Source organism: Oncorhynchus clarkii, chromosome 9 (assembly GCF_045791955.1).
Source record: "Oncorhynchus clarkii lewisi isolate Uvic-CL-2024 chromosome 9, UVic_Ocla_1.0, whole genome shotgun sequence".
Taxonomy (NCBI): Eukaryota; Metazoa; Chordata; class Actinopteri; order Salmoniformes; family Salmonidae; genus Oncorhynchus; species Oncorhynchus clarkii.
Window position 1 is genome coordinate 50,324,844 of NC_092155.1, and position 17,993 is coordinate 50,342,836.

The 17,993-nt window shown below is 42.7% G+C and overlaps 2 protein-coding genes across 3 annotated transcripts in view; both read right to left on the reverse strand.

The window, feature by feature from the left end:
* LOC139416476 (brefeldin A-inhibited guanine nucleotide-exchange protein 2-like) overlaps positions 1-2,607 on the reverse strand; it is a 39,618-nt gene extending 37,011 nt beyond the window's left edge. Inside the window, exon 1 of one of the 2 annotated variants that reach the window (XM_071165106.1) lies at positions 2,265-2,607. In XM_071165106.1, the coding sequence (XP_071021207.1) occupies positions 2,265-2,430 (166 nt within the window). In that variant the 5' untranslated portion in view covers positions 2,431-2,607. The remainder of the gene's footprint in view (positions 1-2,264) is intronic. The other variant, XM_071165107.1, reaches the window with a different exon arrangement.
* A 491-nt stretch (positions 2,608-3,098) lies between these two features.
* Positions 3,099-17,993, reverse strand: part of LOC139416479 (partitioning defective 6 homolog beta-like) — a 39,312-nt gene continuing 24,417 nt past the window's right edge. The window contains exon 3 of the mRNA XM_071165113.1: positions 3,099-6,938. Coding sequence (XP_071021214.1) covers positions 6,052-6,938 — 887 coding nt within the window. The 3' untranslated portion in view covers positions 3,099-6,051. The remainder of the gene's footprint in view (positions 6,939-17,993) is intronic.

A 17,993-nucleotide genomic window follows, 5' to 3' on the forward strand; every position in this document is an offset into this window, starting at 1 on the left:
CTACATGTTCTGAAATACATTTTAACTTTTAGAAAGATAAGCTTGAAATAGGCATGGTATAATTGACTCAACAACCAAAACACGTACCCGTTTAGGTTTCCTAACGAACCAGAAAATCAACAGTTCTTTCTGCTTGTTTGTCAAAGTTAGCTAGCCAACTCATTGTTCCTGCTTTGTACTATACCCCTCAGAAGTGTCTCCTCTGTGACTCAATTCATTTCAGTAGCATAGAAATGAGTGTCAACATACCCATTTATACAGTTACATTAGCAAAATCAAATCAAACGAACTTCAAACAATTGATATTATGGTGTTATGCGACCTGAAATTAAAGTAGGCCTACACTCCACCGCAAAACCCATAAACCTCTAGCTAATGACCAGACACAATCGTATCCCCTTGACATTGATCTGTCCAAAGATGTGACACAAGGGCCTGTGCTCATAACAGCTCTGTCGAAACAGGCCTAAATGCACCACTCAATGTCACGATTTTGCTTATGTATTAGGCCTACGCATTAGCATACAAGGCCAGATGTGATCAAGGGCTGTATCACACACATCCAGACGACCAACTGCTGCTATACCCAAGGACTCCACATACTGATATTCTTGGCAACTGCTGACACACAAAGTTGTTCTCAAGGCAAGGCATACATAACAGCAGAACAGGGAGCATAGACTATGGACTTTGGAAATAGCCTACAGCAGTTGTAGTCTCAACTGCAGCTTGACCCTGTGCTCCTCTCAACTGTGTGCCTGTGTGCTCTCTCTGGGGGGGGGCCCTGAATGCCCTGAATCTCCCAAGGCTCATCTGGGATCCATAAACATTCCATTATCCGTGGAAGCAGCATTATAATTATTGCACCACTGGACACCTCCAGTCGCTCATCTCCCCTTTAAAATAAGTATAATCAGGATATACAACTTGTGCAATAGTCTAAATGTCACAACCTAGGACACATTACAGCGCAGTAAAGTGCAAATGAACAAACTATGGTGACAGAGAGTGTCTGTTGGAAGTGGAACCCCCCCTAGGACATTTAGCCTAATTGCTCGATGGCATGTGTGCTTACACAAACTAGGGAAAACCACAGTCCATTGGCCACTTAGTTTGTGAAAAAGAGCGGCTAATATTTGTCAGAGGAGGATAAGGATTCATTGTGGCATTCTTATTATAGCATGTTATCAGATTAACAATGCTCATTATAACAAAGAACTTCGGCAATGAAGTGTAGCGGTGATAGGCAGGCAGGTTCACCTGGAATCTAAGTGGTGAATAGGAAACCATTGCTTGTCTACCTGCCATGAATCATAAATAATGTACAGTGCAGGACCGGGTCAAAGCACAAACTTGTTTGCCTCTTATTTCCATCTCAAAATAAGTGACGGAGAGACTAGACAATAGGCTTCAAAGTTCCCGGAAGTATGCCATCACTGAACTGGAATTTCTGGTAGCTTAAAACATCTAGCTAGAAATTCTTCTAGATTAGACCAATGAAGGGGTTACACACATCACTGGGTTAGACCCTGCTCAAGAACCTCGTGTTTTTTTTGGACAACAGCAACTATGCCGTTCTGAACTAGCAGTAAAAATGAACATTCAACTACAGTAAAATACACGTGTATTCATTAACAGTAAAAATGTACAGCTGCCATGTCTCCAACATGTTTACCATTTAGCAGTATTGATATATATATATTTTAAAAACACAGCACAAGAGCAATGCGTGGGAGTGTAAAACTATCCCTCCACTGCTCAGTGGAAAATAGACGTCAGAATATCCTGATTGAAGTAAATTGCCAGCTGACTGAAGGTGACAGTGCTACGTACTGTACAATGATTGGTCCAATGGCTAGGTAGCAAGCTAACTCGTTAGCCAACTAGCTAGCTGTCAAAGTTGACATGGATGATATTGCAATCTGAAGACATAGCATATGACTGAATATAATAGCCTAGTGTTCACATGCAGTCAGATATATGACAAGGCTCCACGATCATTAACTCGTTTTCAAAGACTGGAAGCATTGAACATTATGCTGCGTTGTGTTGGTAGCTATCTAGCCCCCAATCTGGCTAATCGAACTGGCTAGCAAGCTTGCTAACTTGACAGGAGGCCATTGAACGCCATAGCTAGCTCGCTAACAAACAAAATTAACTAGTTAGCACGGAAGGTCTAACGTTAGGTAGCTAAAATATTACGTTGAAGAAATAACAACACTAAGGATGCAACGTCCACCAATAAAAATGTTTAACTCACGCACCAAGAGCCACTTGGCATGCTTTACGCAGCTGGCTGTGCTGGCTCCGCTTCACCTCCTTATCCGACAGGATTTTTTCCAGCGCCCTAGACAGAAACATGCTCTTGGTTTTTGTGCTTTCCGTCTGCTTCTGGTGTTGTTGTTGAGCAAGACGTTGTTGCTGTTGCATCTTTTGATAAAACTGCTGCTCTCTCAGGCCGGCATCTCTGGCCTGACCCTGCGTAGATGCAGGCGAGAGAAATGCTAACTAAACCAGGCTATCGGTGTGTCAATCCACCGAGTTTGTTGGGGCTGCTACCTCAGCACTGAGTCGCCATGTTGTTAACACGTCACGTGATTCTAAACTGATTTTGACGCTTTGGCACCCTCCACTGGATCGAATGATCCCTTCAGTTTCCCAACAAAACCTTATATGCGTCATGCTGATACGGGTTTTATACATATTTCTTATAGATAATATTTTAGCCCCGACGTGACTCGTTAGTATTAAGTTTAATTGATTTGGATTCTTCTGAAAGCAGCAGTGTGGCCCAAAAATATCTGGGGTTTTCTAGTTAGGTTAAAAGTATTGTTTTATAGAAACATGATGGAAACGGAAAGGCTGATACCTCGTCCTTGGTTCAACTGAATGCGTTACCAGCATCTTTGCTACTATGTTTCAACTGTGCCCAAGCCAATGGTCCCAAGTCTGGAACATGACAAGATATGATGGGAGCCCTTGCACATGATATGATTCTCAGCATTTTGTTACTTTTGGCTCATGAAATATTTACATTTTTATTATTACGAAAACCAGCATTTTAAATTAAGAAAATAAACAAAACATATAGTCAATGATTGCTACATATTAGTTTATTTTTCCAGCTCATGGAATCAATAATTATACATGTGCATCTATTCATACATTTCTTTACTACTTTAAAACATTTTCATTAAATGTGATAAAAATGTACATCATATAGCATTGATAAGAAAATACTGAAAATATTCAGTACAAATCTATACCTTAGGATTTATCTAGCAAGCAAAGATCCTTGCTCATTATCTTTAAAAAAAAGTAACTGACAAAACAATAATTCCGAAGCCTGTTGTGTATTCTCTGAAATAGAGGGTTTCTCCAGGAATAAAGGAAGTCGCAGTATTAGGGGGGGGACTGTCATAGTGAGTTATAATCTACCCCCCTATACACTGCTCATACAGAAAAACATTTGAATCAAACTACTTTTAATAGGACAAGAAGAAGTACCTACCAGGAATAGATGAGATCATGAACTTCAAACATGAATTAACATAGTGGATCAGTTACACAAATGAAAACATATGACTTTTCATTGCTATGCTGAAACATGATTACAAAATAAATAGCTGTGGTTACAATCCCAATGCCCTGTGTAGTTAAAACAAAAATAAATTAAACAGATTTCTAAAATTCGGCCATTCAAAATGTCACTCGTCATGCTTTGAATGTTACAGAACTGTTTGGAATGAGAGACAAAGCAAATCTCAACTTGTCAACACCGTGTGTACCATAACAGAGAATGGAGTAGTACCTCACAGTGTCAATGAGTCAGTATGATAGGGAGTGGAAGTTCAGTTCACATAACCTGCTCTGAGCAGATGTTTGATCACAGATCCAGTGTTTATGATTCTCATTAGGTATTTCTACAGGTAAGACAAGACTGCAGTCCAGCTCAATAGAGGGGGTTAGAGGGGAGTAAGGCAACTGTTCCCAGTACATTTCATTTCCCCTAGCAAAAGCCAAAATCAATGAGAAATGATGCACATCAGTGCCCCATCTGCTCTCAAAGGAGTATGTTAGCTTCTATTACTGTTTACATGTTGAGTACAGCCTTAGTGTTAATTCCCAAATATACTTCACAACAGCTCAATGGCAACTAATCACACAGAGAATAGAACTACAATCTATCGGAATGAAGACGTTCTGCAGTACTCGCCTGATCAGTTTCACGTTAAGCATTTGTAGTTTGGTGCATAGCCACGGGAAGTAGCTTGTGGGCAGGGGTGCTGCAGCACCTTCAGCACCCCAACTTCCCACAGCTATGGTTCGGTGAGAAACTGTCTCGTGTTTTGGGCAAATCTGTTGGATCGATGCTACCGGCATTCTAAAATCACCTTGCTGGTGTTGACCTTCCTGAACAACCACAGGTACAGACATCAGGTGACAGACATGTGACCAGGAACAGGTGAGAATACGCACTCCCCTCACCTGATCCAAGTTATTCAATGCGTAGCGCTAGACAAACTCCACCTTACTCAAACACAAGGTGCAAACACAGAGACTGGGTCGGGATGTGTGAGAGAGTGTCAAAATAGTAACTTCTTCCTGCCGACTTGGTTCTTCAACAGTCCCATCCCTCCTCTCTTGGGGCATTAGTGTCCTAGCTCTAAGTTATGTAACATCAGTCACAGTCCAGTTATTCATGTGCAATCTATACCAGTATTACATTCTTTCAAATAGGGACAAATACTGTATATGAAGTGAGGGCACTGTTCAAACACGAATGATTCAGGCCAATCTAAGTGAACTTAGAGATGGAAAACTGTAAGAAAGTCCACCCTATCGGTTACATGTACTTCCACCCATACAAAACATGGACAGATGAAAAAAAGAGAGAACATGAGGAACATACTGAGATGAGTGAAGAGTCATGGTCAGAGAAATCAGAGAATCACATATACAATCACATACTGTCACACTTTATAGACAAAGTGGGGAAATAGCCCTTGTCATGAGGAAAGAAAAGTTAAATAAAAAATAAAAACAAGAAAGATGGATCTTCCTCACCCCACACAACAACATCCTGGATTATTACCGACGACAGTAATGTAGAGATATGGTCCTTACCCATGGGTCCTTAGAATTCCAATATTGTATGTTGCAGTACACTTATTTTCCACTAAATAAAAATCATACAGTAAATTATTTGATTGAAATAAAACAGAAAAAAAACAGCATTAAAACTTAGAGATTTTCGAAAGTCCAGTTGCTTCGCATAATTGCTTCTAGTTGGTTTTTAATGATTATCAACATTAAAAGCTTGTGGGGAAAAACATAGGAATAGTGGTTAAACCTGTTCAGATCCAAACAAAGAAGCCCATATTTGTTTTTTCCCCATCAGACTAAAATTAGAGTATTATTGCAGACCTCTGCTCTTTGTTGGTTACTATGGTAACAGGTAGGATGGAAGCCATTACTTCAGTTCCCACATGCTGTAATCACCTAGGAGAGGGTTGTTGTCATTTGCAAAGTGACCAGGCAAAAGCAGATTGTCAAATGTGCTCAAGACACAGTCTCCTCTATCTAACAAGCCAGGGTAGAATAGCTAGGGAGAGGTCAGAGCATACATGTGTGCATTCATTTGCCCACTTCTTTCATTAAAATCAGTCCTTTCGTACAGTTCACAAAATTGAAAAAAAAACAAACAACCGAGAATACCATCTCATTCCTGCCATCAAGAGGAAGAATATAGAAACGGTCTCCCCCTCCCAAAATAGAAACAAGTGCTTTTTGTGGTTTTGAATCAGGAGTTTCCCCTTCCACACAAACACCATGTGTAATCAATGTGTCTGTCGGTCACAGTGTAGGGAGGGCTGTGGCGATACTATGGCACGCATGCGTGGGTCTTGGCGTTTGTGTTCTTTGTGTATGCATGAAGGTATCTGAATGTATGTGCAAGACTGTTTTTGCATATAAGAGCGAGAGTAAAACTATTTAAGTATGAATGTGTGCGTGCTGTAATTATTGTGCAAGTATGAAGAGTGTATGTGTCTACAGTGTGATGAGTGTGCCGTCCTCCTCAAGGCTCCTTCCTTCTAGGCCCCTGTCGGGCGTGCTGACCGTGCTCAGTGAACCGGTGCTGGAGGCCAGGGCTCCGTTGGCTGTGGAGCGGAGGTTCAGGTGGGGCTCGTAGCGGGGCAGGGAGGGCATGCTGCAGCTGGCCGAGGCTGCCCGTGGGATGGGCAAGGCCTCCCCGTCTGCCTCGATCACCAGGTCCTCATCATCCTCATCACTTTCTAGCTCCTCTGGGTGGAAGTTCTGGATGATGTGTGCCGGGGTCGTCGCTATGGCAGCACCAGGGGTGAAATAGCCGTAGAAACTTGCGCCGCTGTCGGAAGAGCGACCCGAACTCCCGGAAGCAGCCCCACCCCCACCCCCTCCGCCACTGCTCCGTATGATGTTGTTGCGCTGGTTGGCTGGCTTCACCGTCACAATGAGGTTGTGGCTGTTGGCGATCATCATGTCAGTCACCTGGTCCAGAGACTTGCCTTGAACCTCGATGCCGTTGACCTCGAGCACCTCGTCGTTGACGGCCAGCAGGCCAGTGCTCTCAGCTAGGCCCCCAGGCACCATGCGGGAGATGAAGATCCCAGGAACCTTCTCCAGACCCTGGGGTGTGACCCGGACGCTGGAGCCGTCGCGGATGTAGAAACCCAATGGTTTCTCCTGGCCGTGCTTGTAGAGGCGCACCCGGCGGTGTGTCTCAGGGAGGATGTCCACATCAATGATGGAGGAGACAGGCCTGAAGTCCCTGGGCAGGCTAATGATCACAGGGGGCTTCTTCCGGTTGGCATCAGGCCGCAGTAACACGGCAGCTAGGACAGTCTTCTTAGGACGGGTCAGAGAGTCCGTACCAAACGCAGAGTAGTCTGCTTCCTCTGCAAAAAGAGGGGGAAAACATAATATGTAATAGAACCAACCATATCAATATCACATCAGTGCAGATGGGATCCAATATCATCCCATAAATGCTTACTGACAATCATTATCATGGTGGAAGTATAATTCATTACTGACATTCTACTGCAGACTTTACTGTAGTTATGCAAAAGCGATTGTGTTTCTAAGCCTAATGCTTCCCTTATCTTAGAGCCACTCCCTCCTTTCACTAGACTTGTTTCAGTGCTTCCCTCTGCCCTCCCTTCCCTGGTATTATTCCTCATGTGGAGTAAACGGAAGCATAGACTCCTGTCTCTATTTCATGAAAGGGCTTTTTGAATTCCTCACAGGCTTACTCATGGCGACCGTGCTGCTGTGGGACATACCTGAGCATGGCTCAGAGCAGGGACAGGACTCTATACTAGATCAAAGGTCTGGGAGGACAGAGAGAACCAGGCAATGGCTCTAATGGTTAACTACCAGCACACAGATGCTGAACATTATCATAAACATTAACTCCCTCCTGTGTTGTGTGCCCCAATCACTCTTTATCTATCGCTCTGTCTTTTCTCTCTCCTGCTGGCTATATATACACAGTACCAGTCAAGTTTGGACACACCTACTCATTCAAGGGTTTTTCTTTATTGTAACTATTTTCTACATAGTAGAATAATAATAATAATAATAATAATAATCACAACTATGAAATAACATATGGAATCACGAAGTAACCCCCCCCCCCAAAAAAAGTGTTAAACAAATCAACATATATTTTATATTTGAGATTTTTCAAAAAAGCCACCGTTTGCCTTGATGACAGCTTTGCACACTCTTGGCATTCTCTCAACCAGCATCACCTGGAATGCTTTTCCAACAGTCTTGAAGGAGTTCCCACATATGCTGACCACTTGTTGGCTGCTTTTACTTCACTCCGCGGACCAACTCAATGTAGAAAAAGTAGGTGTATCCAAACGTTTGACTGGTACTGTATATCCTAGAATGAAAGACTTGTTTCAGTACCCCATGGTGTTGTAACGTAGTGTACACTGAAGTTAGCTCAGGTGATGTGGATATACTGTAAGCATCATCTATAATTGTCCAGGGATAGTTGCGTTGTCACTATAGACTGTGTGGATCTGGGATAGGGTCTAGGCAGGTTGTAGATAAGGATTCCAGAACTTAGATTCTGACAGGTACTCCTTCCTCCCCATATCAACAATAAAAAAAAAGGATCAATTGTACAGAGAAGCGGTATCCCATTTCAATTCCCATGAGACATATTTATTACCAGGACGAATAACTGCAAAACAAATTATAGGTTTAAATATTCACAAAAACACACTGGGTATGTTGAGTTAAAATACATGAAGACACACAATAATCCAGACTCAATGTTTTTGAAGCATCCAGCTAATACGCTACATGACCAGAAGTATGTGGACACCTGCTTGTTGAACATCTCATTACAAAATCATACGTATTATTTTTGGGTCCCCCCTTCGCTGCTACTGTATAAGAGCAGATATGTTCCGATGTTCAAGAGTGGAGCACTCTTCTGGGAAGGCTTTCCACTAAATGTTGGAACATATCTGCGGGGACTTGCTTCCATTCAGCCACAAGAGCGTTAGTGAGGTCGGGCACTGTTGTTGGGCGATTAGGCCTGGCTCGCAGTCGCCATTCCAATTCATTCCAACGGTTGAGGTCAGGGCTCTGTGCAGGCCAGTCATGTTCTTCCACAGTGATCTCGACAAACCATTTCTGTATGGACGCCGCTTTGTGGACGGGGTCATTGTCATGCTGAAACAGGAAAGGGCCATCCACAAACTGTTGCCGCAAAGTTGGAAGCACATAATCGTATAGAATGTAATTGTACGCTGTAGCTACGCTGTAGCGAGCTTTACACCACTCCAGCAGAAACTTGGCATTACGCATTGTGATCTTAGGCTTGTGTGTGGCTGCTCTGCCATGGAAACCCATTTCATGAAGCTTCCGACGAACAGTTATGCTTACCTTACTTCCAGAGGCAGTTTAGAACTCGGTAGTGAGTGTTGCAGAGGACAGACGACTTCTATGCCCTACGCGCATTCTGTGAGCTTGTGTAGCCTACTACTTCACGGCTAAGCCGTTGTTGCTCCTAGAAGTTTCCACTTCAACATAATAACACTTACAGTTGACTGGGGAAGCTCTAGCAGGGCGAAATTTGACTGACTTATTGGAAAGCAGGCATCCTACGACGGTGCCACATTGAAAGTCACTGAACTCTTCAGTAAGGCCATTCAACTGCAATTTGTTGTCTATGGATACTTTATGGCTGTGTGCTCGATTTTATACACCTGTCAGCAACGGGTGTGGCCGAAATAGCCAAATCAACTAATTTGAAGGGGTGTCCACATACTTCTGTATATATAGTGTATGTGTGATGTTCACACAGAGGTATGTTTACATCTACACACAGTAGGGCATTTCTAAAGGACAGGCACGCACAGGTCTGGCAGACTGGTCCCTACAGTGCAGTCAGCCATACCAGTGAATGTCTACATTTTTCTCCTCTTTCACACAGTCCCCCCCCAAATATCAAAGGGAAAGTCTAACAATGAGGTTATAGTCAATGACATAGTGTAGAATAGGAGGCCCATGAGGGCCACTCATACAGCCTCAAAGACAAGCTGTTCTATAAGTCACATAAACAGCCACGCAGACCAACTGCCGCATAACAGGCCACACAACAAACCAGAGCTTACACAAACACTGACACCCCTCCCCATTTGTTTTGTACACTGCTGCTACTCGCTGTTTATCATCTATACATAGTCACTTCATCCTTACTTTAGTTTATTTGGTAAATATGTTCTTAACTCTTTCATGAACTGCACTGTTGGTTAAGGGCTTGTAAGTTAGCATTTCAAGGTAAGGTACACACTTGTTGTATTCGGCGTATGTGGCAAATAAAGTTAGATTTGATTGCTCCATCCCTTGAGTGTTTCTCTGACTCAACTGATGACAGTGAAAACCAATCCCTTCTCGTATCTCATTAAAGCAGCAAGCACGGCTTTCAGTCTAATTAGACAAACAAACATTACTTTTACACACACACAACCCTAATCGATGAGTTGACCCCTCCTAAATTCTCTCTCCAACCCGCCACCTCTGTTTTCCTATGGTCGATAAAGTAAGCGGGTGTAAATAGTCAATACTATGGCGCTAAAGCCACATGGACCCACACTAATCATCTGTGACGCGCTTGGTGAGAGTCCCTTTGGGGGTCCCCCACTGTCATTTGTCCCAGCACATTTCCCTAGGGCCGGGCTGCCGGGGTCACCGTCACACTCAGTGGCTTGAGTCAGTTTATGAGTTATCCTCATTATGTACAATGGTTGGAAGTCAGCAGACTAAACACCAGCAGTGTAGATATGAGTTCACCTTTATGCTCCTTAAATACGTGACTCAAACTTCAGGAATGCAATGTAGTGAGCATAGTTCCTTCAGGAAGAATTCATACCTTGACTTATTCCACATTTTGTTGTGTTACAGACTGAATACAAAATGGACTCAATTGATTTTTTTCACCCATCTACACACAATATCCCATAATGACAAAGTGAAAACATGTTTAAAAATGTTGGCAAATTTACTGAAAATGATAAAAATCTAATTTACATACAATACCAGTCAAAAGTTAGGACACACCTACTCATTCAAAGGTTTTTCTTTATTTTTATTATTTTATACATTGTAGAATAATAGTGAAGACATCACAACTATGAAATAACACATGTGGAATCATGTAGTAACCAAAAAAAAGTGTTAGATTTGATATTTTTGAAAGTAGCCACCCTGCGCTCTGAAGCAGGTTTTCATCAAGGATCTCTGTACTTTTCTCTGTTCATCACCATAGGGATGGTATCAGGTTCTCTTGGCATTCAGGCCAAAGAGTTCAATCTTGGTTTCATCAGACCAGAGAATCTTGTTTCTCATGGTCTGAGTCTTTTGGTACCTTTTTGGCAAACTCCAAGCGGGCTGTCATGTGCCTTTTACTAAGGAGTGGCTTCCGTCTGGCTTCTCTACCATAAAGGCCTGCTTGGTGGAGTGCTGCAGAGATGGTTGTCCTTCCAGAAGGTTCTCCCATCGCCACAGAGGAACTCTGGAGCTCTGTCAGAGTGACCATCGGGTTCTTGGTCACCTCCCTGACCAAGGCCCTTCTCCCCTGATTGCTCAGTTTGGCCAGGCGGCCAACACTAGGAAGAGTCTTGGTGGTTCCAAACTTCTTCCATTTAAGAATAATGGAGGCCACGGTGTTCTTGCAGACAGTCAATACTGAGGAATGTTTTGGTACCCTTCCCCATCTGTGCCGCGACACAATCCTGTCTCGGAGCTCTACGGACAATTCCTTCAACCACATGGCTTGTTTTTTTGCTCTGACCTGCACTGTCAACTGTAGGACCTTACATAGACAGGCCTGTGCCTTTCCAAATCATGTCCTAACATTTGAATTCACACATTCACATCAAGGACGATCAATGGAAACAGGATGCACCGGAGCTCAATGTTGGTGTTTCATAGCAAAGGGTCTGAATACTTAAGTAAATAAGGTATGCGTTTTTTTATTTCTAATACATTTGCATACATTTCTAAAAACTTGTTTTTGTTACTGTATGTCATTATGGGGTATTGTGTGTAGACTGCTGAGGATTTTTAAGTAATCCATTTTAGAATAAGGTTGTAACAAGGGGTCAGAATACTTTCTGAAGACACCGTAATCTCACATTTCAGGACAAACAGTGAATTGCTTTTCCACATTATTTGCATTATTACCTTGTTACATACAGGATGCATGTTTAGGAATATTTTATATTCTCTATGGGCTTCCTTTTCGCTCTGTCAATTGTGGAGTAACTACAATGTTGATCCATCCTCAGTTTTCTCCTATCACAGCCATTAAATTCTGTAAGGTTTTAAAGTCACCATTGGCCTCATGGTGAAATCGCTGAGAAGTTTCCTTCCTCTTTGGCAACAGAGTTAGAAAGGACAGCTGTATCTTTGTAGTGATTGGGTGAATTGATACACCATCCAAAGTGCAATTAAAAACTTCACCATGCACAAAGGGATATTCAATGTCTGTTTTTTTTTTTTACCCATCTACCAATGGGTGCCCTTTTTTGCGGGGCATCGGAAAACGTCCTGGGTCTTTGTGGTTGAATCTGTGTTTACAGTTCATTGCTCGACAGAGACCTTTGTATGTGATAACTATGTATGGGATACAGAGATGAGGTAGTCATTCAAAAAATCATTAAACACTAGTATTACACACAAAGTGATTCCATGGAATTGATGTGACTTGTTAAGCACATTTTAACTCCTGTACCTATTTAGACTTGCCATAACAAAGGGGTTGAATACTTATTGAGTCGAGACATTTCAGCTTTTCATTTTAAATTAATTTGTAAACAATTCAAAAAACATAATTCCACTTTGACATTATTGGGTTTTGAGTGTTAATCAGTGACACAAAATCTACATTTAATCCACTTTAAATTCAGGCTGTAACACAACAAAATGTGGAGAAAGTCAGTGTGTGTGAATACTTAATGAAGGCTGTATGTTGGTAGTTTGAATGTGAAATGAATATTTCAGGAGAAAACAAAGACCTCTTTTAGCATCCATAGAAAGTGAATTTCTTCGTAGCATCAACGTACAGTACCAGTCAAAAGGCACTGTATATGTGTGAGTTAATAATTAAATCAAACCCATCAGTGGTAACTGTGTAGGAAGTAAATACAAACACTCAGGAGTTAGGTAAAGGTTCGGTACAAAGCTATTTGGTTTTATTTGTTTGTTTTTGAAGTCTGAATGCGAGTCATTTAGTGGAATCAATAGAGTTGTTAAACACCAGACCTGTGTAGGAGACATAGTCGGGGTCAATTCAAATTTCAGTCATCAATTCTGGAAATAAAACGGGGGAAAAAAATTGATAATTGAAAAAAAATGTCACCCATTTTCAAAAACTTGAAATGACTGCAACCAACCCTGGCATACTGGATAAAATCCAATAGCTAGACCTTTTTCATGGGTCTATACCGCTAAGCTATTCAAAATATGCTATGATTATTATGATTTCCCACACACCGTTTAAATAGAGCCATTGGAGAGAGAATGGCAAACACAAGCCAAGATTAAAGAGTAACAGAGCAGTAGAGGGAGACATGATATTCAAACTCTCTCTCTTGCACACAAGTGTGTACTGTGAATGGAATGCGCTAATGCATCTCCAACCCCCACAGGGTCTGTTTAAAGTAGGGACTCTCCTCTCAGTTAAGGAGTTCCACCTCGAGTCACTAATATACCTAAACGATAGTCACATAAAAACTCACTCGATCGATCTTTGGGGTCAAGGCCCGTCTTAGGATAGAAGTGCTGATCTAGAATCAGTTTAGCCTTTTAGATCATAATAAACAACATTATATGGACAGGTGGGATCTTGTCATAGACCAGCACTCCCACTCTGAGGCGCTTGATAAATACAGTGTTTAATCCTTATAAAAAGGTATCATCATCAGCTCCTGGCTGATGGCTCATCATGGATAGTCTGAGATATTTTGTCTACATCATACCGAAGTTCTATCAACACATTGACTGTAGTACTCGCACTGCTAAAACACTCTACCAGTGCTACTCCAACTTCCGGAATGCCTACAAGGCCCTCCCCCACACTTCCTTCGGGAAATCAGATCATGACTCCATTTTGCTCTTCCCTTCCTATTAGGCAGAAAATCAAACAGGAAGTACCCGTGCTCAGGTCTATTCAACACTGGTCTGACCAATTGGAATCCATGCTTGCAGCTGGTTTTGATCTCGCGGACTGGGATATGTTCCGGGTAGCCTCTGAGAATAACATTGACACGGTGACTGAATTCATCACGAACTGTATAGCGGATGTTGTTCCCACTGTGACTATTAAAACCTACCCAAATCAGAAACTGTGGATAGATGTCAGCATTTGCGCAAAACTGAAAGTGCGAACCACCACATTAAACCATGGCAAGGTGACTGGGAATATGGTAAAATACAAACAGTGTAGTGATTCCCTCCGTAAGGCAATCAAACAGGAAAAACCTCAGTACAGAGACAAAGTGAGGCAATTCAACGGCTCAAACAAGACGTATGTAGCAGGGGCTACAGACAATCATGGATTACAAAGGGAAAACCAGCCACGTCACGGGAAAACAAATGTCTTTCTCCCGGACAAGATAAACACCTTCTTCGCCCACACAGTGCCACCGACGCAACCTGCTCCCAAGGACTGTGGTCTCTCGTTCTCAGTGGCCGACGTGAATAAGACATTCAAAACGGGTTAACCCTCGCAAGGCTGCCGGCCCAGACGGCATCCCTAGGCGCGTCCTCAGAACATGCGCAGACCAGCTGGCCGGTGTGTTTACGGACATATTCAATCTCTCCCTATCCCAGTCTGATGTCCCCACTTGCTATACAATGTCCACCATTGTTCATGTACCCAAGAAAGCAAAGGTAACTGAACTAAATGATTATCGCCCCGCCCCGTAGCAGTCACTTCTTTCATCATGAAGTGCTTTGAGAGGCTAGTTACGGACCATATCATCTCTACCTTACCAGACACCCTAGATTCACTTCAATTTGCATACCACCCCAATATATCCACAGACGATGCAATCGCCATCACACTGCCCTATCCCATCTGGACAAGAGGAATACCTATATAAGAATGCTGTTCATGGACTATAGCTCAGCATTCAACACCATAATACCCCCTAAGCTCATCATTTAGCTCGAGGCCCTGGGTCTGAACCCCACCCTGTGCAACTGGGTCCTTGACTTCCTGAAGGGCCACCCCCTGTTGTAGGAGGTAGGAAACAACACCTCCACTTCACTGATCCTCAACACAGGGGTCCCCTCCTGTACTCCCTGTTCACCCAGACGACACAACAGTTGCAGACGACAACAGTTGTAGGCCTGATTACCAACCATTACAAGACAGCCTACAGAGAGGTCAGGGCCCTGGCGGAGTGGTGACAGGAAAATAACCTCTCCCTCAACAAAACAAAGGACCTGATCGTGGACTTCAGGAAACAGCAGAGGGAGCACGCCCCCATCCACATCGACGGGACAGTAGTGGAGAAGGTGAAAAGCTTCAAGTTCGCACTTCATCCTCAGGAGGCTGAAGAAATTCAGCTTGGCCCCTAAGACCGTCACAAACCTTTACAAATGCACAATTGAGAGCATCCTGTCAGGCTGCTTCACCGCCTGGTACGGCAACTGCACTGCCGCAATAAGGCTCTCCAGAAGGTGGTGCGGTCTACCCAACGCATCACTGGGGACACACTACATGCCCCCGATGTCATCGTGGACACCTACAGCACCCGATGTCACAGGAAGGCCAAAAATATCAAGGACATCAACCACCCGAGCCACTGGCTGTTCGCCCCACTATCATCCAGAAGGCGAAGTCAGTACAGGTGCATCAAAGCTGGGACCAAGAGACTGAAAAACAGCTTCTATCAAGGCCATCAGAATGTTTAATAGCCATCACTAGCCGGCTAGCACCCGGTTACTCAACCTTGCACCTTAAAGGCTGCTGCCCTATATACACAGACATGGAATCACTGGTCACTTTAAGAACAGAATACTAGTCACTTTAATCATTTTTTACTCACTCATTATGTATATACTGTATTCTATTCTACTGTATTTTAGTCAATGCCATTCCGACATTCCTCGTCCTAATATTTATATATTTCTTAACTCCATTATTTTACTTTAGACTTGTATGTATTGTTAGATATTACTGCAATGTTGGAGCTAAGAACACAATTTCGGTAGACCCGCAATAACATCTGCTAAATATGTGTATGTGACCAATAAAATATGACTTATATTTCCAAAAAGCTACTGCTACAATATCTATATCTGGTGACATGATCCCTGGCGGAGCCTCCGGACATCCTGTCTGTTGTTAGTCACAGACAGAGCAGAGGGCCATGTCAGTGTAATGTGACACCATGCTCAAGGTGACAATTTCCTTCACAGAGCAACAGGACTGTCAATCACCCATGACCGTGAGAGTACTGTGAGTTAAAGATGAAAACATAATCATCAGTCATCTAAATACAGATATTGAATTGAGTTTAACTGTACATGTGAACTGAACATTTACAAAATTGCATGACTAGGTGTTGAACTCTAGGGAACACTGTTTTGCATCTGTTCTGAATGTTTCTCAACAAGAACTGTTCAAGAAAGAGCCATATGTTGACGACAGGCCCTGATATCCCCAACATGGTGAGTACCATGGTGTTCCAGTCACAGAGCGATAAAACGGGGAGGGAGTGCGTGAGGGGGTGACTGAGGGGGTGAGTGCAGGAGAGGATAATGAATGATCCTTAAAAAAAATGGGGGGGGGAAGGGTGAGGGGCGAAAAAAACAATCCTGTGGTGTTTCTATTCTGGGTTCATTGAACTTGCCTGGCTACCCAGACTCTAAACGCTACGCCCACAAAAGTTAGTTTCTTCTCCGCAATGAGCCTGGATCCGAAAACATCCCCGACCCTTGACCTAATGCGAACAGATTCGGGGTCCGTCTGATTGGTCCAGAAACAGATGGGTTGGTCCAGGGCCAGAACACACGTGGGTGAAGGGTAAAGCGGAGGTTTGAAAATGTATTATTGGCTTTGATACTCTGATTGGTTACAGACGATCCAAATCGCTGATGACTTTGTTTTGAACAGCCCTCGTCACCACAGACGACTTCAATGATGGCAGTCTCAGACTAAAGTATGTAGCAAACGACAGAGCAGCAAAAGAATTTGGTGCGAGTCCTCAGGCTAACAGTTAACATACCTCCCTGGCACAGCCGAGATAAAAAGAGCCGTGTGCTGATAAGAGACTGGAGAGAAGGAATAGGAGAGAACAGCAGTGGAGACCATGACAGAGAGGGTGGAGGATAAGGAGAAAAGCAATGGGAAGAATAAGGGGGAGAGAGCAAGAGGGGTAAAGCCAGGCCTTTTGTAAAGGGAAGTGGGGAGCAGAGACTAGTGTGTAGGTGTAACTTTTTTTAGCGGTAGATGGGAAAAGAGACTTGAGATGTAGAAGGGAGGATTGACAAAATAAAACCCTGACTAAGCTGCATTGCTATCATTATATCATGGTCATACAATAACTAGGGGTTGTGCCGACATGGCCATACTCCTATTCATAATTAGGGTTACAAAAAGGGTCGAAAACTTTCCTGTAAATTTCAGGAATATTCCATGAAAAGTTAAGCCAGGGAATTTTGCTTAAATTCATCAAAAAAAGTTTGCTTGAAACTGTAAAAAAAAAAAAAAAAAAAAAAAAAATTAATGGAGGTACACAAGGCAATTTTAGGTCTTGTGGCATAGTTTTATTACACTATCCCCAATTCAATGGAATTGCAACCCTCTGCATGCACAGTGCATTCTTCCATCACATGAACAGCTGACTCAAGATCTTGCACACTAATGAGAAGCTTTTGAGCCCACACCACTATACTGTCTGAACCAAGGACTACATGGTTTTTGGTAAGTATTGATTACAATACTGGGTGGGGTGAATAGATGACATACATGATTTTTTGTTAACTAGTAAATACAGCAAAGTGTGTTTAAATAATTTAACTTAATCTCTGCTAGTTTGTTTTTGCTACCATGTTGGTTTTAGCTTGCCTGAGCCTGCTAACTGAGTGTTAATTCACCTGTTTCCATACATGTTTGAATTTAAAACATTTCTTACAAAGGAGTTGATTCATCTACCTGCTTAACTATTTACAGTTGAAGTCGGAAGTTTGCATGCACCTTGGCAAAATACATTTGCACTCAGTTTCACAATTCCTGACATTTAATCCTAGTACAAATTCCCTGTTTTAGGTAAGTTTGGATCACCACTTGATTTTAAGAATCTGAAATGTCAGAATAATAGTAGCGAGAATGATTCTTTTAAACTTTTATTCATTTCGTCACTTTCCCTGTGGTTCAGAAGTTTACATACACTCAATTAGTATTGGGTAGCATT